A 24,268-nucleotide genomic window follows, 5' to 3' on the forward strand; every position below is an offset into this window, starting at 1 on the left:
CACTTTAACCAACTAAGCCACATTACCACCTGAGATTACCAATTAAATCTGTAAAAATGTGCAGATTTGATTGACAGTCAAATCTGTAAAAATGTGCAATGTAGCAGCAGAAGTGTTATTTATGGAAATTCACAGCTATTCGAAAGCAACAATCTCCGAATTTCCTTAGTTCGATTAGTAGACAGTGGAATTTGTCTTTGCATACAGAGTTTGTGCTGCCCTAAAAGGCACTACTGGGATTTGAACCCAGGATCTCCTGTTTACTAGACAGGCGCTTTAACCAACTAAGCCACAGCACCACTTGCAAGTCTTCTGTTGACTAGATTACTTCTAAAACTTACAAGCACTGAGCTACTTTCACCTCAAAAGGAACCACTGGGATTTGAACCCAGAATCTCCTGTATACTAGACAGGCACTTTAACCAACTAAGCCACAGCACCACCTGAGATCGACAATCAAATCTGTAAAAATGTGCAGATTTGATTGACAATCAAATCTGCAACGTAGCACCAGAAGTGGAATTTAAGCAGAATCACAGCTATTCGAAAGCAATATGGAAGGGGAAAAATATCCAAACTTAATTAGTTCGATTGGTAGACAGCTGGATTTGTCTTTGCGTACACAGTTTGTGCAACCAAACAAGGCACTGCTGGGATTTGAAGCCAGGATCTCCTGTTTACTAGACAGGCGCTTTAACCAACTAAGCCACAGCACCACTTGCAACACTCCTGTTGACTAGATTAATTCTATAACTTACAAGAACTGAGCTACTTTCACCTCAAAAGGAACCACTGGGATTTGAACCCAGAATCTCCTGTATACTAGACAGGCACTTTAGCCAACTAAGCCACAGCACCACCTGAGATTGACAACCAAATCTGTAAACCAGAAGTAGTATTTAAGCAGAATCACAGCTATTCGAAAGCAATATGGAAGGGGAAAAATCTCCAAACTTAATTAGTTCGATTGGTAGACAGCTGGATTTGTCTTTGCGTACACAGTTTGTGCAACCCAACAAGGCACTGCTGGGATTTGAACCCAGGATCTCCTGTTTACTAGACAGGCGCTTTAACCAACTAAGCCACAGCACCATGTTTTATAATGTAGATAGACAATTAAATCTGTAAGGGGAAATTTGCAGACTCACAGATATTCCAAAGCCACATGAAAAGGCACATTTAATGTTTTTATAAGTTTGATCGGTAGAGAGTGGAACTTGTCCTTGCATACCAATTAGTGCTGCCCAAAAGGCAATGCTGGGTTTGGGACCCAGGATTGCGTGGCAGGTGCTTTAACCAACTAAACCTCAGCACCACTTGTGCAACTTCTGAAACTGTACTCCTGTGTCAATGTTTGGTGTGGTTGGCCTGAACCTGCAGTTGGACAAGAATATCTGTGATCCCAGCAGTGCCTTAAAAGGTACTGCTGGGATTTGAACCCAGAATCTCCTGTTTACTAGACAGGCACTTTAACCAACTAAGCCACAGCACCACTTGAAAGTCTTCTGTTGAATAGATTCATTCTAAAACTTCCACGCACTGAACTACTTTCACCTCAAAAGGAACCACTGGGATTTGAACCTACAATCTCATTTATACTAAACAGGCACTTTAACCAACTAAGCCACAGCTCCACCTGAGATTACCAATCAAATCTGTAAAAATGTGCAGATTTGATTGACAGTCAAATCTGTAAAAATGTGCAATGTAGCAGCAGAAGTGTTATTTATGGCAATTCACAGCTATTCGAAAGCAACAATCTCCGAATTTCCTTAGTTCGATTAGTAGACAGTGGAATTTGTCTTTGCATAGAGTTTGTGCTGCCCTAAAAGGCACTGCTGGGATTTGAACCCAGGATCTCCTGTTTACTAGACAGGCGCTTTAACCAACTAAGCCACAGCACCACTTGCAATGCTTTTGTTGACTAGATTAATTCTAAAACTTACAAGCACTGAGCTACTTTTACCTCAAAAGGAACCACTGGGATTTGAACCTAGACCTGAGATTACCAATTAAATCTGTAAAAATGTGCAGATTTGATTGACAATCAAATCTGTAAACATGTGCAATGTAGCAGCAGAAGTGTTATTTATGGAAATTCACAGCTTTCGAAAGCAACAATCTCTGAATTTCATTAGTTCGATTAGTAGACAGTGGAATTTGTCTTTGCATAGAGTTTGTGCTGCCCTAAAAGGCACTGCTGGGATTTGAACCCAGGATCTCCTGTTTACTAGACAGGCGCTTTAACCAACTAAGCCACAGCACCACTTGCAAGTCTTCTGTTGACTAGATTAATTCTAAAACTTACAAGCACTGAGCTACTTTCAACTCAAAAGGAACCACTGGGATTTGAACCCAGAATCTCCTGTATACTAGACAGGCACTTTAACCAACTAATCCACAGCACCGCTTGCAAGTCTTCTGTTGACTAGATTAATTCTAAAATTTACAAGCACTGAGCTACTTTCACCTCAAAAGGAACCACTGGGATTTGAACCCAGAATCTCCTGTATATTAGACAGGCACTTTAACCAACTAAGCCACAGCACCACCTGAGATTGACAATCAAATCTGTAAAAATGTGCAGATTTGATTGACAATCAAATCTGCAACGTAGCACCAGAAGTGGAATTTAAGCAGAATCACAGCTATTCGAAAGCAATATGGAAGGGGAAAAATCTCCAAACTTAATTAGTTCGATTGGTGGACAGCTGGATTTGTCTTTGCGTACACAGTTTGTGCAACCCAACAAGGCACTGCTGGGATTTGAACCCAAGATCTCCTGTTTACTAGACAGGCGCTTTAACCAACTAAGCCACAGCACCATGTTTTATAATGTAGATAGACAATTAAATCTGTAAGGGGAAATTTGCAGACTCACAGATATTCCAAAGCCACATGAAAAGGCACATTTAATGTTTTTATAAGTTTGATCGGTAGAGAGTGGAACTTGTCCTTGCATACCAATTAGTGCTGCCCAAAAGGCAATGCTGGGTTTGGGACCCAGGATTGCGTGGCAGGTGCTTTAACCAACTAAGCCTCAGCACTACCTGAGATTGATAACCAAATCTGAAAAACTTTGCAATGGAGCACCAGAAGTGGTATTTAAGCAGATTCACAGCTATTCGAAAACAACCATCTCCAAATTTCATTACTTTGATTAGTAGACAGCGGAATTTGTCTTTGCATACATGGTTTGTGCTGCCCTAAAAGGTACTGCTGGGATTTGAACCCAGGATCTCCTGTTTACTAGACAGGCGCTTTAACCAACTAAGCCACAGCACCACTTGCAAGCCTTCTGTTGAATAGATTAATTCTAAAACTTACAAGCACTGAGCTACTTTCACCTCAAAAGGAACCACTGGGATTTAAACCTAGAATCTAATGTATACTAAACAGGCACTTTAACCAACTAAGCCTCAGCACCACCTGAAATTGACAATCTAAACTGTAAAAATTTGCAGATCTGATTGACAATCAAATCTGTAAACATGTGCAATGTAGCAGCAGAAGTGTTATTTAAGCAGATTCACAGCTATTCGAAAGCAACAATCTCTGAATTTCCTTAGTTCGATTAGTAGACAGTGGAATTTGTCTTTGCATAGAGTTTGTGCTGCCCTAAAAGGGACTGCTAGGATTTGAACCCAGGATCTCCTGTTTACTAGACAGGCACTTTAACCAACTAAGCCACAGCACCACTTGCAACACTCCTGTTGACTAGATTAATTCTAAAACTTACAAGAACTGAGCTACTTTCACCTCAAAAGGAACCACTGGGATTTGAACCCAGAATCTCCTGTATACTAGACAGGCACTTTAGCCAACTAAGCCACAGCACCACCTGAGATTGACAATCAAATCTGTAAACCAGAAGTGGTATTTAAGCAGAATCACAGCTATTCGAAAGCAATATGGAAGGGGAAAAATCTCCAAACTTAATTAGTTTGATTGGTAGACAGCTGGATTTGTCTTTGCGTACACAGTTTGTGCAACCCAACAAGGCACTGCTGGGATTTGAACCCAGGATCTCCTGTTTACTAGACAGGCGCTTTAACCAACTAAGCCACAGCACCATGTTTTATAATGTAGATGGACAATTACATCTGTAAGGGGAAATTTGCATTGGAACGCTCGAATAAGTTGCATTTATGCAGACTCACAGATATTCCAAAGCCACATGAAAAGGCACATTTAATATGTTTTTATAAGTTTGATCGGTAGAGAGTGGAACTTGTCCTTGCATACCAATTAGTGCTGCCCAAAAGGCAATGCTGGGTTTGGGACCCAGGATTGCGTGGCAGGTGCTTTAACCAACTAAACCTCAGCACCACTTGTGCAACTACTGAAACTGTACTCCTGTGTCAATGTTTGGTGTGGTTGGCCTGAACCTGCAGTTGGACAAGAATATCTGTGATCCCAGCAGTGCCTTAAAAGGTACTGCTGGGATTTGAACCCAGGATCTCCTGTTTACTAGACAGGCGCTTTAACCAACTAAGCCACAGCACCACTTGAAAGTCTTCTGTTGAATAGATTCATTCTAAAACTTCCACGCACTGAACTACTTTCACCTCAAAAGGAACCACTGGGATTTGAACCTAGAATCTCATTTATACTAAACAGGCACTTTAACCAACTAAGCCACAGCACCACCTGAGATTACCAATCAAATCTGTAAAAATGTGCAGATTTGATTGACAATCAAATCTGTAAAAATGTGCAATGTAGCAGCAGAAGTGTTATTTATGGAAATTCACAGCTATTCGAAAGCAACAATCTCCGAATTTCCTTAGTTCGATTAGTAGACAGTGGAATTTGTCTTTGCATAGAGTTTGTGCTGCCCTAAAAGGCACTGCTGGGATTTGAACCCAGGATCTCCTGTTTACTAGACAGGCGCTTTAACCAATTAAGCCACAGCACCGCTTGCAATGCTTTTGTTGACTAGATTAATTCTAAAACTTACAAGCACTGAGCTACTTTTACCTCAAAAGGAACCACTGGGATTTGAACCTAGAATCTCATTTATACTAAACAGGCACTTTAACCAACTAAACCACAGCACCACCTGAGATTACCAATTAAATCTGTAAAAATGTGCAGATTTGATTGACAATCAAATCTGTAAACATGTGCAATGTAGCACCAGAAGTGGTATTTAAGCAGATTCACAGCTATTCGAAAGCAATAATCTCTGAATTTCATTAGTTCGATTAGTAGACATTGGAATTTGTCTTTGCATAGAGTTTGTGCTGCCCTAAAAGGCACTGCTGGGATTTGAACCCAGGATCTCCTGTTTACTAGACAGGCGCTTTAACCAACTAAGCCACAGCACCGCTTGCAAGTCTTCTGTTGACTAGATTAATTCTAAAACTTACAAGCACTGAGCTACTTTCACCTCAAAAGGAACCACTGGGATTTGAACCCAGAATCTCCTGTATACTAGACAGGCACTTTAACCAACTAAGCCACCACCTGAGATTGACAATCAAATCTGTAAAAATGTGCAGATTTGATTGACAATCAAATCTGCAACGTAGCACCAGAAGTGGAATTTAAGCAGAATCACAGCTATTCGAAAGCAATATGGAAGGGGAAAAATCTCCAAACTTAATTAGTTCAATTGGTAGACAGCTGGATTTGTCTTTGCGTACACAGTTTGTGCAACCCAACAAGGCACTGCTGGGATTTGAACCCAGGAACTCCTGTTTACTAGACAGGCGCTTTAACCAACTAAGCCACAGCACCATGTTTTATAATGTAGATAGACTGAATGAAATCTGTAAGGGGAATTTTGCATTGGAACACCCGAATAAGTTGCATTTATGCAGACTCACAGATATTCCAAAGCCACATGAAAAGGCACATTTAATATGTTTTTATAAGTTTGATCGGTAGAGAGTGGAACTTGTCCTTGCATACCAATTAGTGCTGCCCAAAAGGCAATGCTGGGTTTGGGACCCAGGATTGCGTGGCAGGTGCTTTAACCAACTAAGCCTCAGCACTACCTGAGATTGATAACCAAATCTGAAAAACTTTGCAATGGAGCACCAGAAGTGGTATTTAAGCAGATTCACAGCTATTCGAAAACAACCATCTCCAAATTTCATTACTTTGATTAGTAGACAGCGGAATTTGTCTTTGCATACATAGTTTGTGCTGCCCTAAAAGGCACTCCTGGGATTTGAACCCAGGAGCTCCTGTTTACTAGACAGGCGCTTTAACCAACTAAGCCACAGCACCACTTGCAACATTTCTGTTCACTAGATTAATTCTAAAGCTTCCAAGAACTGAGCTATTTTCACCTCAAAAGGAACCTCTGGGATTTGAACCCAGAATCTCCTGTATACTCGACAGGCACTTAAACAAACTAAACCACATCACCACTTGAGATTGACAATCAAATCTGTAAATCTTTGCAATGTAGCACCAGAAGTGGTATTTAAGCAGATTCACAGCTATTAGAAAGCAAAATGAAAAGGGAAAAATCTCCAAATTTAATTAGATCAATTGGTAGACAGTTGGATTTGTCTTTGCATACAGAGTTTGTGCTGCCCTAAAAGGAACTGCTGGGTTTGGGACCCAAGATTGTGTGGCAGGTGCTTTAACCAACTAAACCTCAGCACCACTTGTGCAACTACTGAAACTGTACTCCTGTGTCAATGTTTGGCCTGAACCTGCAGTTGGACAAGAATATCTGTGATCGGTACTGCTGGGATTTGAACCCAGGATCTCCTGTTTACTAGACAGGCGCTTTAACCAACTAAGCCACAGCACCACTTGCAATGCTTCTATTGAATAGTTTCATTCTGAAACTTCCACGCACTGAACTACTTTCACCTCAAAAGGAACCACTGAGATTTGAACCTAGAATCTCATGTATACTAAACAGGTACTTTAACCAACTAATCCTCAGCACCACCTGAGATTGACAATCAAAACTGTAAAAATGTTCAGACCTGATTGACAACTAAATCTGTAAAACTTTGCAATGTAGCACCTGAAGTGGTATTTAAGCAGATTCGAAAGCAACATGGAAAGGCAAACATCTCCAAATGTCATTTAGTTCAACTGGTAGATGGGATTTGTTTTTGCATACATTTTGTGCTGCCCTAAAAGGTACTGCTTGGATTTGAACCCAGGCTCTCCTGTTTACTAGACAGGCGCTTTAACCAACTAAACCACAGCGTCACCTGAGATTGCCAATCAAATCTGTAAAAATGTGCAGATTTGATTGACAATAAAATCTGTAAAAATGTGCAATGTAGCAACAGAAGTGTTATTTAAGCAGATTCACAGCTATTCGAAAGCAATATGGAAAGGGAAAAATCTCCAAACTTAATTAGTTTGATTGGTCGACAGTGGGATTTGTCTTTTCGTACACAGTTTGAGCTACCCTTCAAGGCACTGCTGGGATTTGAACCCAGGATCTCCTGTTTACTAGACAGGCGCTTTAACCAACTAAGCCACAGCACCACTTGCAAGCCTTCTGTTGAATAGATTAATTCTAAAACTTCCACTCACTGAGCTACTTTCACCTCAAAAGGAACCACTGGGATTTAAACCTAGAATCTAATGTATACTAAACAGGCACTTTAACCAACTAAGCCTCAGCACCACCTGAAATTGACAATCTAAACTGTAAAAATTTGCAGATCTGATTGACAATCAAATCTGTAAACATGTGCAATGTAGCACCAGAAGTGGTATTTAAGCAGATTCACAGCTATTCGAAAGCAACGATCTCCGAATTTCCTTAGTTCGATTAGTAGACAGTGGAATTTGTCTTTGCATAGAGTTTGTTGTGCCCTGAAAGGGACTGCTGGGATTTTAACCCAGGATCTCCTGTTTACTAGACAGGCACTTTAACCAACTAAGCCACAGCACCACTTGAAAGTCTTCTGTTGAATAGATTCATTCTAAAACTTCCACGCACTGAACTACTTTTACCTCAAAAGGAACCACTGGGATTTGAACCTAGAATCTCATTTATACTAAACAGGCACTTTAACCAACTAAGCCACAGCTCCACCTGAGATTACCAATCAAATCTGTAAAAATGTGCAGATTTGATTGACAATCAAATCTGTAAAAATGTGCAATGTAGCAGCAGAAGTGTTATTTATGGAAATCCACATCTATTCGAAAGCAACAATCTCCGAATTTTCTTAGTTCGATTAGTAGACAGTGGAATTTGTCTTTGCATAGAGTTTGTGCTGCCCTAAAAGGCACTGCTGGGATTTGAACCCAGGATCTCCTGTTTACTAGACAGGCGCTTTAACCAACTAAGCCACAGCACCACTTGCAATGCTTTTGTTGACTAGATTAATTCTAAAACCTACAAGCACTGAGCTACTTTTACCTCAAAAGGAACCACTGGGATTTGAACCTAGAATCTCATTTATACTAAACAGGCACTTTAACCAACTAACCCACAGCACCACCTGAGATTACCAATTAAATCTGTAAAAATGTGCAGATTTGATTGACAATCAAATCTGTAAACATGTGCAATGTAGCAGCAGAAGTGTTATTTAAGCAGATTCACAGCTATTCGAAAGCAACAATCTCTGAATTTCATTAGTTCGATTAGTAGACAGTGGAATTTGTCTTTGCATAGAGTTTGTGCTGCCCTAAAAGGCACTGCTGGGATTTGAACCCAGGATCTCCTGCTTACTAGACAGGCGCTTTAACCAACTAAGCCACAGCACCGCTTGCAAGTCTTCTGTTGACTAGATTAATTCTAAAACTTACAAGCACTGAGCTACTTTCACCTCAAAAGGAACCACTGAGATTTGAACCTAGAATCTCATGTATACTAAACAGGTACTTTAACCAACTAATCCTCAGCACCACCTGAGATTGACAATCAAAACTGTAAAAATGTTCAGACCTGATTGACAACTAAATCTGTAAAACTTTGCAATGTAGCACCTGAAGTGGTATTTAAGCAGATTCGAAAGCAACATGGAAAGGCAAACATCTCCAAATGTCATTTAGTTCAACTGGTAGATTGGATTTGTTTTTGCATACATTTTGTGCTGCCCTAAAAGGTACTGCTTGGATTTGAACCCAGGCTCTCCTGTTTACTAGACAGGCGCTTTAACCAACTAAACCACAGCGTCACCTGAGATTGCCAATCAAATCTGTAAAAATGTGCAGATTTGATTGACAATAAAATCTGTAAAAATGTGCAATGTAGCAACAGAAGTGTTATTTAAGCAGATTCACAGCTATTCGAAAGCAATATGGAAAGGGAAAAATCTCCAAACTTAATTAGTTCGATTGGTCGACAGTGGGATTTGTCTTTTCGTACACAGTTTGAGCTACCCTTCAAGGCACTGCTGGGATTTGAACCCAGGATCTCCTGTTTACTAGACAGGCGCTTTAACCAACTAAGCCACAGCACCACTTGCAAGCCTTCTGTTGACTAGATTAATTCTAAAACTTCCACTCACTGAGCTACTTTCACCTCAAAAGGAACCACTGGGATTTAAACTTAGAATCTAATGTATACTAAACAGGCACTTTAACCAACTAAGCCTCAGCACCACCTGAAATTGACAATCTAAACTGTAAAAATTTGCAGATCTGATTGACAATCAAATCTGTAAACATGTGCAATGTAGCAGCAGAAGTGTTATTTAAGCAGATTCACAGCTATTCGAAAGCAACAATCTCTGAATTTCATTAGTTCGATTAGTAGACAGTGGAATTTGTCTTTGCATAGAGTTTGTGCTGCCCTAAAAGGCACTGCTGGGATTTGAACCCAGGATCTCCTGCTTACTAGACAGGCGCTTTAACCAACTAAGCCACAGCACCGCTTGCAAGTCTTCTGTTGACTAGATTAATTCTAAAACTTACAAGCACTGAGCTACTTTCACCTCAAAAGGAACCACTGGGATTTGAACCCAGAATCTCCTGTATACTAGACAGGCACTTTAACCAACTAATCCACAGCACCACCTGAGATTGACAATCAAATCTGTAAAAATGTGCAGATTTGATTGACAATCAAATCTGCAACGTAGCACCAGAAGTGGAATTTAAGCAGAATCACAGCTATTCGAAAGCAATATGGAAGGGGAAAAATCTCCAAACTTAATTAGTTCGATTGGTAGACAGCTGGATTTGTCTTTGCGTACACAGTTTGTGCAACCCAACAAGGCACTGCTGGGATTTGAACCCAGGATCTCCTGTTTACTAGACAGGCGCTTTAACCAACTAAGCCACAGCACCATGTTTTATAATGTAGATAGACAATTAAATCTGTAAGGGGAAATTTGCAGACTCACAGATATTCCAAAGCCACATGAGAAGGCACATTTAATGTTTTTATAAGTTTGATCGGTAGAGAGTGGAACTTGTCCTTGCATACCAATTAGTGCTGCCCAAAAGGCAATGCTGGGTTTGGGACCCAGGATTGCGTGGCAGGTGCTTTAACCAACTAAACCTCAGCACCACTTGTGCAACTACTGAAACTGTACTCCTGTGTCAATGTTTGGTGTGGTTGGCCTGAACCTGCAGTTGGACAAGAATATCTGTGATCCCAGCAGTGCCTTAAAAGGTACTGCTGGGATTTGAACCCAGGATCTCCTGTTTACTAGACAGGCGCTTTAACCAACTAAGCCACAGCACCACCTGAAAGTCTTCTGTTGAATAGATTCATTCTAAAACTTCCACGCACTGAACTACTTTCACCTCAAAAGGAACCACTGGGATTTGAACCTACAATCTCATTTATACTAAACAGGCACTTTAACCAACTAAGCCACAGCTCCACCTGAGATTACCAATCAAATCTGTAAAAATGTGCAGATTTGGTTGACAGTCAAATCTGTAAAAATGTGCAATGTAGCAGCAGAAGTGTTATTTATGGCAATTCACAGCTATTCGAAAGCAACAATCTCCGAATTTCCTTAGTTCGATTAGTAGACAGTGGAATTTGTCTTTGCATAGAGTTTGTGCTGCCCTAAAAGGCACTGCTGGGATTTGAACCCAGGATCTCCTGTTTACTAGACAGGCGCTTTAACCAACTAAGCCACAGCACCACTTGCAATGCTTTTGTTGACTAGATTAATTCTAAAACTTACAAGCACTGAGCTACTTTTACCTCAAAAGGAACCACTGGGATTTGAACCTAGAATCTCATTTATACTAAACAGGCACTTTAACCAACTAAGCCACAGCACCACCTGAGATTACCAATTAAATCTGTAAAAATGTGCAGATTTGATTGACAATCAAATCTGTAAACATGTGCAATGTAGCAGCAGAAGTGTTATTTAAGCAGATTCACAGCTATTCGAAAGCAACAATATCTGAATTTCATTAGTTCGATTAGTAGACAGTGGAATTTGTCTTTGCATAGAGTTTGTGCTGCCCTAAAAGGCACTGCTGGGATTTGAACCCAGGATCTTCTGTTTACTAGACAGGCGCTTTAACCAACTAAGCCACACAACCACTTGCACCACTCCTGTTGACTAGATTAATTCTAAAACTTACAAGAACTGAGCTACTTTCACCTCAAAAGGAACCACTGGGATTTGAACCCAGAATCTCCTGTATACTAGACAGGCACTTTAGCCAACTAAGCCACAGCACCACCTGAGATTGACAACCAAATCTGTAAACCAGAAGTGGTATTTCAGCAGAATCACAGCTATTCGAAAGCAATATGGAAGGGGAAAAATCTCCAAACTTAATTAGTTCGATTGGTAGACAGCTGGATTTGTCTTTGCGTACACAGTTTGTGCAACCCAACAAGGCACTGCTGGGATTTGAACCCAGGATCTCTTGTTTACTAGACAGGCGCTTTAACCAACTAAGCCACAGCACCATGTTTTATATTGTAGATAGACTGTATGAAATCTGTAAGGGGAATTTTGCATTGGAACACCCGAATAAGTTGCATTTATGCAGACTCACATATATTCCAAAGCCACATGAAAAGGCACATTTAATATGTTTTTATAAGTTTGATCGGTAGAGAGTGGAACTTGTCCTTGCATACCAATTAGTGCTGCCCAAAAGGCAATGCTGGGTTTGGGACCCAGGATTGCGTGGCAGGTGCTTTAACCAACTAAGCCTCAGCACTACCTGAGATTGATAACCAAATCTGAAAAACTTTGCAATGGAGCACCAGAAGTGGTATTTAAGCAGATTCACAGCTATTCGAAAACAACCATCTCCAAATTTCATTACTTTGATTAGTAGACAGCGGAATTTGTCTTTGCATACATAGTTCGTGCTGCCCTAAAAGGCACTGCTGGGATTTGAACCCAGGATCTCCTGTTTACTAGACAGGCGCTTTAACCAACTAAGCCACAGCACCACTTGCAACATTTCTGTTCACTAGATTAATTCTAAAACTTACAAGCACTGAGCTATTTTCACCTCAAAAGGAACCACTGGGATTTAAACCCAGAATCTCCTGTACACTCGACAGGCACTTAAACAAACTAAACCACATCACCACCTGAGATTGACAATCAAATCTGTAAATCTTTGCAATGTAGCACCAGAAGTGGTATTTAAGCAGATTCACAGCTATTAGAAAGCAAAATGGAAAGGGAAAAATCTCCACATTTAATTAGTTCGATTGGTAGACAGTGGGATTTGTCTTTGCATACAGAGTTTGTGCTGCCCTAAAAGGCACTGCTGGGATTCGCACCCAGGAGCTCCTGTTTACTAGACAGGCGCTTTAACCAACTAATTCACAGCACCGCTTGCAAGTTTTCTGTTGAATAGATTAATTCTAAAACTTCCACGCACAGAGCTACTTTTACCTCAAAAGGAACCACTGGGATTTGAACCCAGAATCTCATGTATACCAAGCAGGCACTTTAACCAACTAAGCCCTCAGCACCACCTTAAATTGACAAGCACAACTGTAAAAATTTGCATATCTGATTGACAATCAAATCTGTAAAACTTTGCAATGTAGCACCAGAAGTGGTATTTAAGCAGAAAACAACCATCTCCAAATTTTATTACTTTGATTAGTAGACAGTGGAATTTGTCTTTGCATACAGAGTTTGTGCTGCCCTAAAAGGCGCTGCTGGGATTTGAACCCAGGATCTCCTGTTTACTAGACAGGCGCTTTAACCAACTAAGCCACAGCACCACTTGCAGCACTTCTGTTGACTAGAATAATTCTAAAACTTCTAAGCACTGAGCTACTTTTACCTCAAAAGGAACCTCTGGGATTTGAACCCAGAATCTCCTGTATACTAGACAAGCACTTTAACCAACTAACCCACAGCACCACCTGAGATTGACAATTAAATCTGTAACAATGTGCAATGTAGCGCCAGAAGTGGTATTTAAGCAGATTCACAGCTATTAGAAAGCAAAATGGAAAGATCTCCAAATTTAATTAGTTCGATTGGTAGACAGTGGGATTTGTCTTTGCATACAGAGTTTGTGCTGCCCTACAAGGCCCTGCTGGGATTTGAACCCAGGATCTCCTGTTTACAAGACAAGCGCTTTAACTAACTAAGCCACAGCACCATTTGGAAGCCTCCTGCTGAATTTATTAATTCTAAAACTTCCACGCACTGAGCTATTTTCACCTCAAAAGGAAACACTGGGATTTGAACCTAGAATCTCATGTATACTAAACAGATACTTTAACCAAGCAAGCCTCAGCACCACCTGAGATTGACAATCAAAACTGTAAACATTTTCAGATCTGATTGACAATCAAATCTGTAAAAATGTGCAGATTTGATTGTCTCAAATCTGTAAAAATGTGCAATGTAGCAGCAGAAGTGTTATTTAAGCAGATTCACAGCTATTCGAAAGCAATATGGAAAGGGAAAAATCTCCAAATGTAATTAGTTCGATTGGTAGACAGTGGGATTTGTCTTTGCATACAGAGTTTGTGCTGCCCTACAAGGCACTGCTGGGATTTGAACCCAGGACCTCCTGTTTACTAGACAGGCGCTTTAACCAATTAAGCTTCAGCACCACTTGTGCATCTACTGAAACTGTACTCCTGCGTCAATATTCGGTGTGGTTGGCCTGAGCCTGCAGTTGGACAAGAATATCCAAGGCACTGCTGGGATTTGAACCCAAGATCTCCTGTTTACTAGACAGGTGCTTTAACCAACTAAGCCTCAGCACAACCTGAGAGTGACAATCAAAACTGTAAAAATTTGCAGATCTGATTGACTATCAAATCTGTAAAAGTTTGCAATGTAGCACCAGAAGTGGTATGTAAGCGGAATCACAGCTATTTGAAAGCAACACGAAAAGGCAAACATCTCCAAATGTCATTAGTTCAATTGGTAGACCGTGGGATTTGTCTATGCATACAGTTTGTGCTGCCCTAAAAGGCACTGCTGGGATTTGAACCCAGGATCTCCTGTTTACAAGACAGGCGCTTTAACCAACTAAGCCACAGCGCCGCTTGCAAGACTTCTGTTGAATAGATTAATTCTAAAACTTCCACGCACTGAGCTAGTTTCACCTCAAAAGGAACCACTGGGATTTGAACCTAGAATATCATGTATACTAAACAGGCACTTTAACCAACTAAGCCTCAGCACCACCTGAGATTGACAATCAAAACTGTAAAGATTTGCAGATCTGATTGACAATCAAATCTGTAAAACTTTGCAATGTAGCACCAGAAGTGTTATTCAAGCAGATTCACAGATATTCGAAAGCAACCATCTCCAAATTTCATTAGTTTGATTAGTAGACAGTGGAATTTGTCTTTGCATACAGAGTTTGTGCTGCCCTAAAAGGCACTGCTGGGATTTGAACCCAGCATCTCCTGTTTACTAGACAGGCACTTTAACCAACTAAGCCACAGCGTCACCTGAGATTGCCAATCAAATCTGCAAAAATGTGGTATTTAAGCAGATTCACAGCTATTCAAAAGCAACATGGAAAGGCAAACATCTCCAAATGTCATTAGTTCAATTGGTATACAGTGGGATTTGTCTTTGCATACAGTTTGTGCTGCCCTAAAAGGCACTGCTCGGATTTAAACCCAGGCTCTCCTGTTTACTAGACAGGCGCTTTAACCAACTAAGCCACAGCGTCACCTGAGATTGCCAATCAAATCTGCAAAAATGTGCAATGTAGCAGCAGAAGTGTTATTTAAGCAGATTCACACCTATTCGAAAGCAACCATCTCCAAATTGCATTAGTTCGATTAGTAGACAGTGGAATTTGTCTTTGCATACAGAGTTTGTGCTGCCCTAAAGGGCACTGCTGGGATTTGAACCCAGGATCTCCTGTTTACTAGACAGGCACTTTAACCAACTAAGCCACAGCACTGCTTGCAATGCTTCTGTTGCCTAGATTCATTCTAAAACTTATGAGATTGACAATCAAATCTGTGAAAATTTGCAGATTTGATTGACAATCAAATCTGTAACTATGTGCAATGTAGAAACAGAAGTGGTATTTAAGCAGATTCACAGCTATTAGAAAGCAAAATGGAAAAGGAAAAATCTCCAAACTTAATTAGTTCGATTGGTAGACAGTGGGATTTGTCTTTGCATACAGAGTTTGTGCTGCCCTACAAGGCACTGCTGGGATTTGAACCCAGGATCTCCTGTTTACTAGACAGATGCTTTAACCAACTAAGCCACAGCACCAAGTTTTATAATGTAGATACTAGACAATTAAATCTGTAAGGGGAAATTTGCATTGGAACACCCAAATAAGTTGCATTTATGCAGACTCACAGATATTCCAAAGCCACATGAAAAGGCACATTTAATATGTTTTTATAAGTTTGATCGGTAGAGAGTGGAACTTGTCCTTGCATACCAATTAGTGCTGCCCAAAAGGTAATGCTGGGTTTGTGACCCAGGATTGCGTGGCAGGTGCTTTAACCAACTAAGCCTCAGCACCACTTGTGCAACTTCTGAAACTGTACTCCTGTGTCAATGTTCGGTGTGGTTGGCCTGAACCTGCAGTTGGACAAGAATATCTGTGATCCCAGCAGTGCCTTAAAAGGTACTGCTGGGATTTGAAGCCAGGATCTCCTGTTTACTAGACAGGTGCTTTAACCAACTAAGCCACAGCACCACTTGAACATGTGCTGTTGAATAGATTAATTCTAAAACTTCTACGCACTGAACTACTTTCACCTCAAAAGGAACCACTGGGATTTGAACCCAGAATCTCCTGTATACTAGACAGGCACTTTAACCAACTAAGCCACAGCACCACCTGAGATTGACAATAAATTCTGTAAAAATGTGTGGTATTTAAGCAGATTCACAGCTATTAAAAAGCAACATGAAAAGGGAAAAATCTCCAAATTTAATTAGTTCGATATTTTTGAGGTTGTACACTTCAGTCAAAATTTTGGTACTATGCTAACTGTTGTATTTTTTGTTACCTGGCGCAATCTGGTCTCGCGTGCTAACAGTTTCATTTCAGTTCGGCTTCAGCTTTTCAGGATTCATACGCAATTTCCCCTGAGATGGAATTTTCTAGTTTAGATATCAATCTGTTCCGGGGCTAAACTGTGGTAACCCCTAAACGCTTTATCAAACGTTTAGGCAATGTTTTAAAACCAGAAAAAATTTTGGCGGAAATTTTGTATGGGCCTGCTGCTTGTTCTTGTGCTCAGTTGTAATACACCTTTCCACCACTTGTGGCAGTAATGGCAACAACAAACAAACAGATGAACTCTGGAGCTAATGTCATAGAGAAGTTTCTGTGGCGCAAAAATGATGACAAAAGTGGTGAAGCTGTTTTCTTTAATTTTATTGACTATTTATTTAAGGAATATATTTATTATTAATTTAGTTAAAATGTATTTATTTTCGCATGGTGCAATTGTATGTAAATCTATTTATTTATCATTTTTTTGAGTCCCTTCTTTTGCAGTGTATTTGATTAGTATTTATTTTTGTAATTAACCTGACCTAATCCTTGATTATATTCTTTGTGATGAACACATGCTTTCATATCATTTGACAAGGTTTATCCTGCTGAACTGTAAGTAAGTTAGATATTTTGGAAGTCGCTTCCTAGCGGTCCTACTGACATACACTTAACAGGAGCCAGGCGTGCAAAGTTGAACAAAGTTTTAATGTACATAGATTCTATCACAAGTTTTCTCTCCAGCAGGACGCGACTTTTCAGCCACGTCCGTATCCTTCCTCCCCTCCTGCTCCCGGCCGCTTACTGTTCAAGAAAACAGATGATTAGATTAACACGTACCACCTGTGAAATCTAATCACCTGCCAGCTGTGTCTCGCCGTCAGCCCATGCCCCGACCCTATTCGATGGTGCTCGTCCTCAGCACCATAGACAGAGGCGGTGACCTTTGCTCCTGCAGGCGCGCTGGCCACACCTCCCTCCACAGATATTATTATTGAATACAGTTAAAATCCAAAGTAAGTTTGCTAATTTAGTGTTTATATTTGAGTGCGCCCAGGCTCGTCCGTATTGGAAAATTTGGGCCCCGAGGTCAAAAACCTTAAGAACCTTTAAGAATGTGCTTTATAGGAAATTTTAAAACAAACTAACACTGTTGTGTGTTCCATCCCAGTGTGTGTGAGAGTGGTCACTGGAAGTGCACGGAGGACAACTGTCCCGGGAGCTGCTCCCTGGAGGGCGGGGCCCACATCAGCACCTTTGATGACAAAGTGTACACCTTCCACGGGGACTGCACCTACGTCTTGGCCAAGGTAGCGTTAGCGCACAGGAGGGAGCGGCACGGAGGACCAATGTGACTTGACAATGTGCACTTTTTACAGCAGAGTAGCGGGTCCTTGTACACGGTGCTGGTGGACCTCGCCCAGTGTGGTCTGACCGACAGTCAAACCTGCCTCAGAGCAGTGACGCTGGCCTTGAACAGCAAGTCTCTGGTACGTTTCTCCCAGCGGCCATCACCTGTGCTGACTGTCCTGTCGCTGTACTCGTTGCCATGCCGACGAACACACCTTGACTCTTTGACGCTTTCTGCCCGTGGACAGGTGGTTAAAATTCATGCTTCTGGACAAGTCTTTGTCAACCACATCCTGTCTCAGCTGCCTCTCTTCACATGTGAGTTTGCACAAATACTCAAATACTTTGTGGGGTTCAGTCAAAAAGTCTAATACTTTGTGGGCTTCATTCTAATACTCTAATAGACATGTGCCACTTCATTTTACATCTGCCACATCATTTTACCCGACCTGCCACTTTGATTTATGCGGCCTGCCACTTTATTTTATATGACTTGCTACTTTGATTCACATGGCCTGCCACTTTGGTTTACATGGCCTGACACTTTATTTTACACGGCCTGCCACATCATTTTACATGACCTGCCACATCATTTTACATGACCTGCCACTTTATTTTACATGCCCTGCCACATCATTTTACATGACCTGCCACTTGATTTTACATGACCTGCCACTTGATTTTACATGGCCTGCCACATCATTTTACATGACCTGCCACATCATTTTACATGACCTGCCAATTTATTTTACATGACCTGCCACTTTATTTCACATGACCTGCCACTTTATTTTACATGACCTGCCACTTTATTTCACATGACCTGCCACTTTATTTTACATGATCTGCCACTTTATTTTACATGACCTGCCACTTTATTTTACATGACCTGCCAAATCTTTTTACATGACCTGCTACTTGATTTTACACGACCTGCCACATCATTTTACATGGCCTGCCACATCATTTAATATGACCTGCCACATCATTTAATATGACCTGCCACGTCATTTTACATGACCTGCCCCATCATTTTACATGACCTGCCCCTTTATTTTACATGGCCTGCCACATCATTTTACATGACCTGACACTTTAATTTACATGACCTGCCACATTATTTTACATGACCTGCCACTTTATTTTAAATAACCTGCCACTTTATTTTACATGACCTGCCAATTTATTTCACATGACCTGCCGCTTTATTTCACATGACCTGCCACTTTATTTTACATGGCCTGCCACTTGATTTTACATGGCCTGCCACATCATTTTACATGACCTGCCACTTTAATTTACATGACCTGCCACTTTATTTTACATGACCTGACACTTTATTTTAAATAACCTGCCACATTATTTTACATGACCTGCCACTTTATTTCACATGACCTGCCGCTTTATTTCACATGACCTGCCACTTTATTTCACATGACCTGCCACTTTATTTTATATGGCCTGCCGCATCATTTTATATGGCCTGCCACATCATTTTACATGACCTGCTACTTGATTTTACACGACCTGCCACATCATTTTACATGGCCTGCCACATCATTTAATATGACCTGCCACATCATTTAATATGACCTGCCACATCATTTTACATGGCCTGCCACATCATTTTACATGACCTGCCCCTTTATTTTACATGGCCTGCCACATCATTTTACATGACCTGACACTTTAATTTACATGACCTGCCACATTATTTTACATGACCTGCCACTTTATTTTAAATAACCTGCCACTTTATTTTACATGACCTGCCAATTTATTTCACATGACCTGCCGCTTTATTTCACATGACCTGCCACTTTATTTTACATGGCCTGCCACTTGATTTTACATGGCCTGCCACATCATTTTACATGACCTGCCACTTTAATTTACATGACCTGCCACGTTATTTTACATGACCTGCCACGTTATTTTAAATAACCTGCCACATTATTTTACATGACCTGCCACTTTTTTTCACATGACCTGGCGCATTATTTCACATGACCTGCCGCATTATTTCACATGACCTGCCACTTTATTTCACATGACCTGCCACTTTATTTCACATGACCTGCCACTTTATTTTATATGGCCTGCCGTATCATTTTACATGGCCTGCCACATCATTTTATATGACCTGCCACATTATTTTACATGACCTGCCGTTTTATTTCACATGACCTGCCACTTTATTTCACATGACCTGCCACCTTATTTTATATGGCCTGCCGTATCATTTTACATGGCCTGCCACATCATTTTACATGGCCTGCCACAACATTTTACATGGCCTGCCACATCATTTTACATGGCCTGCCACATCATTTTACATGGCCTGCCACATCATTTTACATGGCCTGCCACTTAATTTTACATGACCTGCCACTTTATTTTACATGACCTGCCACTTTATTTTACATGATCTGCCACTTTATTTTACATGACCTGCCACTTTATTTTACATGCCCTACCACACCCTTTTACATGACCTGCTACTTGATTTTACACGACCTGCCACATCATTTTACATGGCCTGCCACATCATTTTACATGACCTGCCATATCATTTTACATGACCTGCCCCATCATTTTACATGACCTGCCACATCAGTTTACATGGCCTGCTACTTTATATAATTGTTTTTTATTTAATTTAATGTCATTGTTTTTTAATCTGTCCTGTACAGCCACTCAGGTAAATCATATAGTTGATGTAGGTGCTCATATCTGCTGTACAGATTTACTTAAGAAAAGAGAAGTGTTGGATACTTCTCTTGTTGTCTTATTTGTATTAAACTTTATTAAATGTTTGGGAAGAATTGTATTCAACAAAACCAGTTTTCTAAGTAATATAGAAATGTATCACAGCTGTTTATCTAATTTATGGAGGAATGTAGTTAATCATAGAACATAAAAAAAATATATAGATTTTGAGTCAAGAATCATTTTGAATCAAGAATCCATTCTCAATTGAATCGTTACCCCCATGAATCGAGTCAAATCGAATTGTGTGGTGCCCAAAGATCCAAGGTACCAAGGTACCAAGCTACCCATCCCTACATACAACTGTTATTCCTCCCACCGGTCATACCATCTCCTACCACAAGGAGCATTGCCAACACAGTTTAATTGTATGATTGATATATTTTCTTAAAATTTCAAGAACTTTGTGTGCTGCTTTCATGCCACAGCCGAGATTAGCATCTTCCAGCCATCCTCCTTCTACATCTTCATCAGCACCAAGCTTGGCCTGAAGCTGGCGGTCCAACTGACCCCGCTAATGCAGGTCTTCCTGTCAGCCCCCACCTCATTGAAAGGAAGCACCTCAGGTAAATTCAGAAACATGTTACACCTTTTTTTTTTTTTTTATGTTTTCAGCAGCGTATGTGTGTGTGTTCTTGTATTTCTACCCTTCTTGAGACATCAACAAGAAAAAGTACCTTCCTTATGAGGACCGGTGAACAAGTTAGGACATAAATCATGGTCCCAATACGGAAAACCATTGCATCTAATAGAGAATGTCTCATTTGCACCCCTGGTGGTGGAATCTATCAAAATTAGGGTGGTCCCAAAAAGGAGGGATTTTTCAAATTGACTGTTTGTCAGTTTTAAAAGTGCTTCCCCTCTGGTCAACATATGAAATAACAAGTGTGTGTAAAAATTCAAAGTGCTCCCCCTCTGGTCAACATATGTAATAACAAGTGTGTGTAAGAAATTGAAATGCGCCCCCTTTGGCCAAAGTTAATAAAAAACAATAAAAAATGGATGGATGGATGGAAAATAAATATGTGTATAGAGACATACTGTAACAACTTGAAGTAAAGAATGAAGATTAAAAACCAATTACAAACAAAAAATTAAAAAAAATTAAAATTTTACTAAAAGCAGACTTCTTTCTTATAAAATTGGGAACAATTTCTCGTATTCTTTCTGTTTCTGCAATATTGACATATTTTCTCGTAAAATTATTACTTTTTATGTAAAATTATTACTTTTTAATGCAAAATGGTGACATTTGTCATATAAAATTCTGACTTTTATCACAATATTGCCAATTTTTTTGTTGTTCTTGTAAAATAGTGACATTTTTTAAATAAAATTATGACTTTTGTCATACTTTTGCCAAGTAAAAATTCAGATTATTATTATAATATTGCCAAAATGTTAGTTTTCTTATAAAATTGTGACTTTTGTCGCGTAAAATTACGACTCTTTTCGTAAAATTGCCAACATTTCAAGCTTGTCTTGTAAAACTGCGACTGTTATCGAGTAGCATTCCGACTTTTATCATGATTTTGCACAAATGTTCAGTTTTTCTTGTAATATTTTGACTTGCGTTGAGTAAAATCACGACTTTTATTATAATCCTGCCAAAAGTCTTACATTTTTCTTGTGAAACTGTGACCCTCTTAAAATTCCAACTCATTTTTCACAACAAGCTTTTTTACATTTAAATAGTATGTATATATTATTAATGTTGTAAACACAAATCTTTATATATCTAGAAAGGGTGGTCCTAAAGAGGTAGGCATTATTCGGAGGTCTCAAGAAGGTAAAAATACTAGAATGTGTGTGTGTGTGTGTGTGTGTGTGTGTGTGTGTGTATGTTCTTGTATTTATACCCTTCTTGAGACATCAACAAGTAAAAGTACCTTCCATATGAGAACAACTTAGGACCGAGATCATGGTCCCAATACGGAAAATCATTGCATCTAATAGAAAATGTCTCATTTGCACCCCTGGTGGTCAAATCTATCAAAATTAGGGTGGTCCCAAAAAGGAGGGATTTTTCAAATTGACTCTGTTGCAAGTCTTGTGTATTCTTTGTAACTTGTTTGTGTGTGCTATGGCTATTGTGTTTTTTTTTTCCTGGTCTCAGTCTGGACCCCCTCCCCGGGAGTCCAGCCTTGGACTGAATATTTTATTTTACCCCCCCAAGAAGGTAACAAATACAATAATGTGTGTGCATGTGTGTGTGTGTAGGATTGTGTGGCAACTTCAACAACATCATGAGCGACGACTTCCGCGTGATAAGCGGTCTAGTAGAGGGCACAGCTGCCGCCTTCGCCAACACATGGAAAACCACAGCCGGCTGCCCGGACGTCAACACCCGCTTCGGACACCCCTGCAGTCACGGCATCAGCAAAGGTCCGCCAAGCGCGCACGCCGGGGTCACGCCAGCTGATGTTAATTTTCAAAATCTCAATGTTTGTTGCTTCTCAGAGAGCTACGCTCACTACTGGTGCTCCAAGCTAACCGATCCCAGCTCAGCCTTCGCCACCTGCCACTCTGTCGTCAGCCCCGACGCCTTCAAAGACGTGAGTGACTTAGTCCCTCGCTTTGAAGGCACTAACTGCATCTGATGACGATGGCGTGTCCTCGCAGAACTGCATCTATGACACCTGCAACTGTGACGACACTGAGCAGTGCATGTGTGCCGCCGTGTCCGCCTACGTGTACGCCTGCTCAGCGGCCGGGATCCAGATCAGCGAGTGGAGGACCACCGCATGTGGTCAGGCCATGTCACTGACGACACGCGACTTTCCGCTGGTACGAACGCCATCTTCACCCCCTCAAATTCTCCTCCTGTCTCCAAACCAGGCCGGTTCTCGTCATGTCCGGCGGGCACGGTGTACCGATACAACATGACCAGCTGCGCTCGCACCTGCCGCTCCCGCAGCCAGCCGGACTACTCGTGCCAGGCCGGCTTCACGGCGGTGGACGGCTGCGGCTGCGCGGAAGGAAGCTACATGGACGAGCGAGGACAGTGCGTGTCCCCCGACGCCTGTCCCTGTTACGTCAAAGACAGCGTCATTACGCACGGCCAAGCGATCGTCAGCGAAGGATGTACATGGTACAAACATTTTCTAAATTGCATTAACTATCTCGTTCTTAAAGAGCTGCAAAATGTCAATAGGTTAAGAATCTTGTGTCTTTCTGTCTCAGCATCTGCAGACATGGCGAACTCAGCTGCCCTGGAGGAGTGCCGACACTGTGTACGTCTCTTTTTACCAGTGGTTGTTAGTACAGTGAAACATCGATTTACAAACTTAGTTGGTTCTTGAACCGGGTGCGTAAATAGGAAAGTTGATTGAAGCAAATGTCTCCACAAGAAACAATGTAAATGCTAGGGGTGTAACGGTACACAAACATTTCGGTTCGGTACGTACCTCGGTTTAGTGGTCACGGTTCGGTTCATTTTCGGTACAGTAAGAAAACAACAAAATATACACTACCGTTCAAAAGTTTGGGGTCACATAGAAATGTCCTTATTGTCGAAGGAAAAGCACTGTACTTTTCAATGAAGATAACTTTAAACTAGTCTTAACTTTTAAGAAATACACTCTATACATTGCTAATGTGGTAAATGACTATTCTAGCTGCAAATGTGTGGTTTTTGGTGCAATATCTACATAGGTGTATAGAGGCCCATTTCCAGCAACTATCACTCCAGTGTTCTAATGGTACAATGTGTTTGCTCATTGGCTCAGAAGGCTAATTGATGATTAGAAAACCCTTGTGCAATCATGTTCACACATCTGAAAACAGTTTAGCTCGTTAC

At 40.8% G+C, this 24,268-nt stretch overlaps 1 protein-coding gene and 38 non-coding genes across 39 annotated transcripts in view; 1 reads left to right on the plus strand and 38 right to left on the minus strand.

The window, feature by feature from the left end:
- LOC133641816 (mucin-2-like) overlaps window positions 1-24,268 on the plus strand; it is a 92,720-nt gene that overhangs the window by 25,171 nt on the left and 43,281 nt on the right. Inside the window, exons 9-17 of the mRNA XM_062035856.1 lie at window positions 17,522-17,660; window positions 17,730-17,840; window positions 17,949-18,018; window positions 20,898-21,035; window positions 22,690-22,854; window positions 22,930-23,024; window positions 23,092-23,218; window positions 23,308-23,560; window positions 23,653-23,702. Of these exons, the coding sequence (XP_061891840.1) occupies window positions 17,522-17,660; window positions 17,730-17,840; window positions 17,949-18,018; window positions 20,898-21,035; window positions 22,690-22,854; window positions 22,930-23,024; window positions 23,092-23,218; window positions 23,308-23,560; window positions 23,653-23,702 (1,148 nt within the window). The remainder of the gene's footprint in view (window positions 1-17,521; window positions 17,661-17,729; window positions 17,841-17,948; window positions 18,019-20,897; window positions 21,036-22,689; window positions 22,855-22,929; window positions 23,025-23,091; window positions 23,219-23,307; window positions 23,561-23,652; window positions 23,703-24,268) is intronic.
- Window positions 226-299, minus strand: trnat-agu (transfer RNA threonine (anticodon AGU)). Its single transcript has one exon. It is a non-coding gene; the product is annotated as a tRNA-Thr (tRNA).
- Window positions 368-441, minus strand: trnat-agu (transfer RNA threonine (anticodon AGU)). The gene has a single exon. It is a non-coding gene; the product is annotated as a tRNA-Thr (tRNA).
- trnat-agu (transfer RNA threonine (anticodon AGU)) lies at window positions 643-716 on the minus strand. The gene has a single exon. It is a non-coding gene; the product is annotated as a tRNA-Thr (tRNA).
- trnat-agu (transfer RNA threonine (anticodon AGU)) lies at window positions 1,019-1,092 on the minus strand. Its single transcript has one exon. It is a non-coding gene; the product is annotated as a tRNA-Thr (tRNA).
- trnat-agu (transfer RNA threonine (anticodon AGU)) lies at window positions 1,419-1,492 on the minus strand. The gene has a single exon. It is a non-coding gene; the product is annotated as a tRNA-Thr (tRNA).
- trnat-agu (transfer RNA threonine (anticodon AGU)) lies at window positions 1,831-1,904 on the minus strand. Its single transcript has one exon. It is a non-coding gene; the product is annotated as a tRNA-Thr (tRNA).
- trnat-agu (transfer RNA threonine (anticodon AGU)) lies at window positions 2,193-2,266 on the minus strand. The gene has a single exon. It is a non-coding gene; the product is annotated as a tRNA-Thr (tRNA).
- Window positions 2,477-2,550, minus strand: trnai-aau (transfer RNA isoleucine (anticodon AAU)). Its single transcript has one exon. It is a non-coding gene; the product is annotated as a tRNA-Ile (tRNA).
- trnat-agu (transfer RNA threonine (anticodon AGU)) lies at window positions 2,752-2,825 on the minus strand. The gene has a single exon. It is a non-coding gene; the product is annotated as a tRNA-Thr (tRNA).
- trnat-agu (transfer RNA threonine (anticodon AGU)) lies at window positions 3,212-3,285 on the minus strand. Its single transcript has one exon. It is a non-coding gene; the product is annotated as a tRNA-Thr (tRNA).
- trnat-agu (transfer RNA threonine (anticodon AGU)) lies at window positions 3,624-3,697 on the minus strand. The gene has a single exon. It is a non-coding gene; the product is annotated as a tRNA-Thr (tRNA).
- On the minus strand, window positions 4,000-4,073 carry trnat-agu (transfer RNA threonine (anticodon AGU)). The gene has a single exon. It is a non-coding gene; the product is annotated as a tRNA-Thr (tRNA).
- On the minus strand, window positions 4,433-4,506 carry trnat-agu (transfer RNA threonine (anticodon AGU)). The gene has a single exon. It is a non-coding gene; the product is annotated as a tRNA-Thr (tRNA).
- trnat-agu (transfer RNA threonine (anticodon AGU)) lies at window positions 4,845-4,918 on the minus strand. The gene has a single exon. It is a non-coding gene; the product is annotated as a tRNA-Thr (tRNA).
- On the minus strand, window positions 5,257-5,330 carry trnat-agu (transfer RNA threonine (anticodon AGU)). Its single transcript has one exon. It is a non-coding gene; the product is annotated as a tRNA-Thr (tRNA).
- Window positions 5,669-5,742, minus strand: trnat-agu (transfer RNA threonine (anticodon AGU)). The gene has a single exon. It is a non-coding gene; the product is annotated as a tRNA-Thr (tRNA).
- Window positions 6,164-6,237, minus strand: trnat-agu (transfer RNA threonine (anticodon AGU)). The gene has a single exon. It is a non-coding gene; the product is annotated as a tRNA-Thr (tRNA).
- On the minus strand, window positions 6,699-6,772 carry trnat-agu (transfer RNA threonine (anticodon AGU)). The gene has a single exon. It is a non-coding gene; the product is annotated as a tRNA-Thr (tRNA).
- trnat-agu (transfer RNA threonine (anticodon AGU)) lies at window positions 7,397-7,470 on the minus strand. The gene has a single exon. It is a non-coding gene; the product is annotated as a tRNA-Thr (tRNA).
- On the minus strand, window positions 7,809-7,882 carry trnat-agu (transfer RNA threonine (anticodon AGU)). The gene has a single exon. It is a non-coding gene; the product is annotated as a tRNA-Thr (tRNA).
- trnat-agu (transfer RNA threonine (anticodon AGU)) lies at window positions 8,221-8,294 on the minus strand. The gene has a single exon. It is a non-coding gene; the product is annotated as a tRNA-Thr (tRNA).
- On the minus strand, window positions 8,633-8,706 carry trnat-agu (transfer RNA threonine (anticodon AGU)). Its single transcript has one exon. It is a non-coding gene; the product is annotated as a tRNA-Thr (tRNA).
- On the minus strand, window positions 9,331-9,404 carry trnat-agu (transfer RNA threonine (anticodon AGU)). Its single transcript has one exon. It is a non-coding gene; the product is annotated as a tRNA-Thr (tRNA).
- Window positions 9,743-9,816, minus strand: trnat-agu (transfer RNA threonine (anticodon AGU)). Its single transcript has one exon. It is a non-coding gene; the product is annotated as a tRNA-Thr (tRNA).
- Window positions 10,160-10,233, minus strand: trnat-agu (transfer RNA threonine (anticodon AGU)). Its single transcript has one exon. It is a non-coding gene; the product is annotated as a tRNA-Thr (tRNA).
- Window positions 10,560-10,633, minus strand: trnat-agu (transfer RNA threonine (anticodon AGU)). Its single transcript has one exon. It is a non-coding gene; the product is annotated as a tRNA-Thr (tRNA).
- On the minus strand, window positions 10,972-11,045 carry trnat-agu (transfer RNA threonine (anticodon AGU)). The gene has a single exon. It is a non-coding gene; the product is annotated as a tRNA-Thr (tRNA).
- Window positions 11,760-11,833, minus strand: trnat-agu (transfer RNA threonine (anticodon AGU)). Its single transcript has one exon. It is a non-coding gene; the product is annotated as a tRNA-Thr (tRNA).
- trnat-agu (transfer RNA threonine (anticodon AGU)) lies at window positions 12,255-12,328 on the minus strand. The gene has a single exon. It is a non-coding gene; the product is annotated as a tRNA-Thr (tRNA).
- trnat-agu (transfer RNA threonine (anticodon AGU)) lies at window positions 13,047-13,120 on the minus strand. The gene has a single exon. It is a non-coding gene; the product is annotated as a tRNA-Thr (tRNA).
- On the minus strand, window positions 13,433-13,506 carry trnat-ugu (transfer RNA threonine (anticodon UGU)). Its single transcript has one exon. It is a non-coding gene; the product is annotated as a tRNA-Thr (tRNA).
- On the minus strand, window positions 13,893-13,966 carry trnat-agu (transfer RNA threonine (anticodon AGU)). Its single transcript has one exon. It is a non-coding gene; the product is annotated as a tRNA-Thr (tRNA).
- On the minus strand, window positions 14,332-14,405 carry trnat-ugu (transfer RNA threonine (anticodon UGU)). The gene has a single exon. It is a non-coding gene; the product is annotated as a tRNA-Thr (tRNA).
- On the minus strand, window positions 14,746-14,819 carry trnat-agu (transfer RNA threonine (anticodon AGU)). Its single transcript has one exon. It is a non-coding gene; the product is annotated as a tRNA-Thr (tRNA).
- On the minus strand, window positions 15,212-15,285 carry trnat-agu (transfer RNA threonine (anticodon AGU)). Its single transcript has one exon. It is a non-coding gene; the product is annotated as a tRNA-Thr (tRNA).
- trnat-agu (transfer RNA threonine (anticodon AGU)) lies at window positions 15,535-15,608 on the minus strand. The gene has a single exon. It is a non-coding gene; the product is annotated as a tRNA-Thr (tRNA).
- On the minus strand, window positions 15,971-16,044 carry trnat-agu (transfer RNA threonine (anticodon AGU)). The gene has a single exon. It is a non-coding gene; the product is annotated as a tRNA-Thr (tRNA).
- trnat-agu (transfer RNA threonine (anticodon AGU)) lies at window positions 16,113-16,186 on the minus strand. Its single transcript has one exon. It is a non-coding gene; the product is annotated as a tRNA-Thr (tRNA).

This window comes from Entelurus aequoreus, linkage group LG02 (genome assembly GCF_033978785.1).
Source record: "Entelurus aequoreus isolate RoL-2023_Sb linkage group LG02, RoL_Eaeq_v1.1, whole genome shotgun sequence".
NCBI classification, from domain to species: Eukaryota; Metazoa; Chordata; class Actinopteri; order Syngnathiformes; family Syngnathidae; genus Entelurus; species Entelurus aequoreus.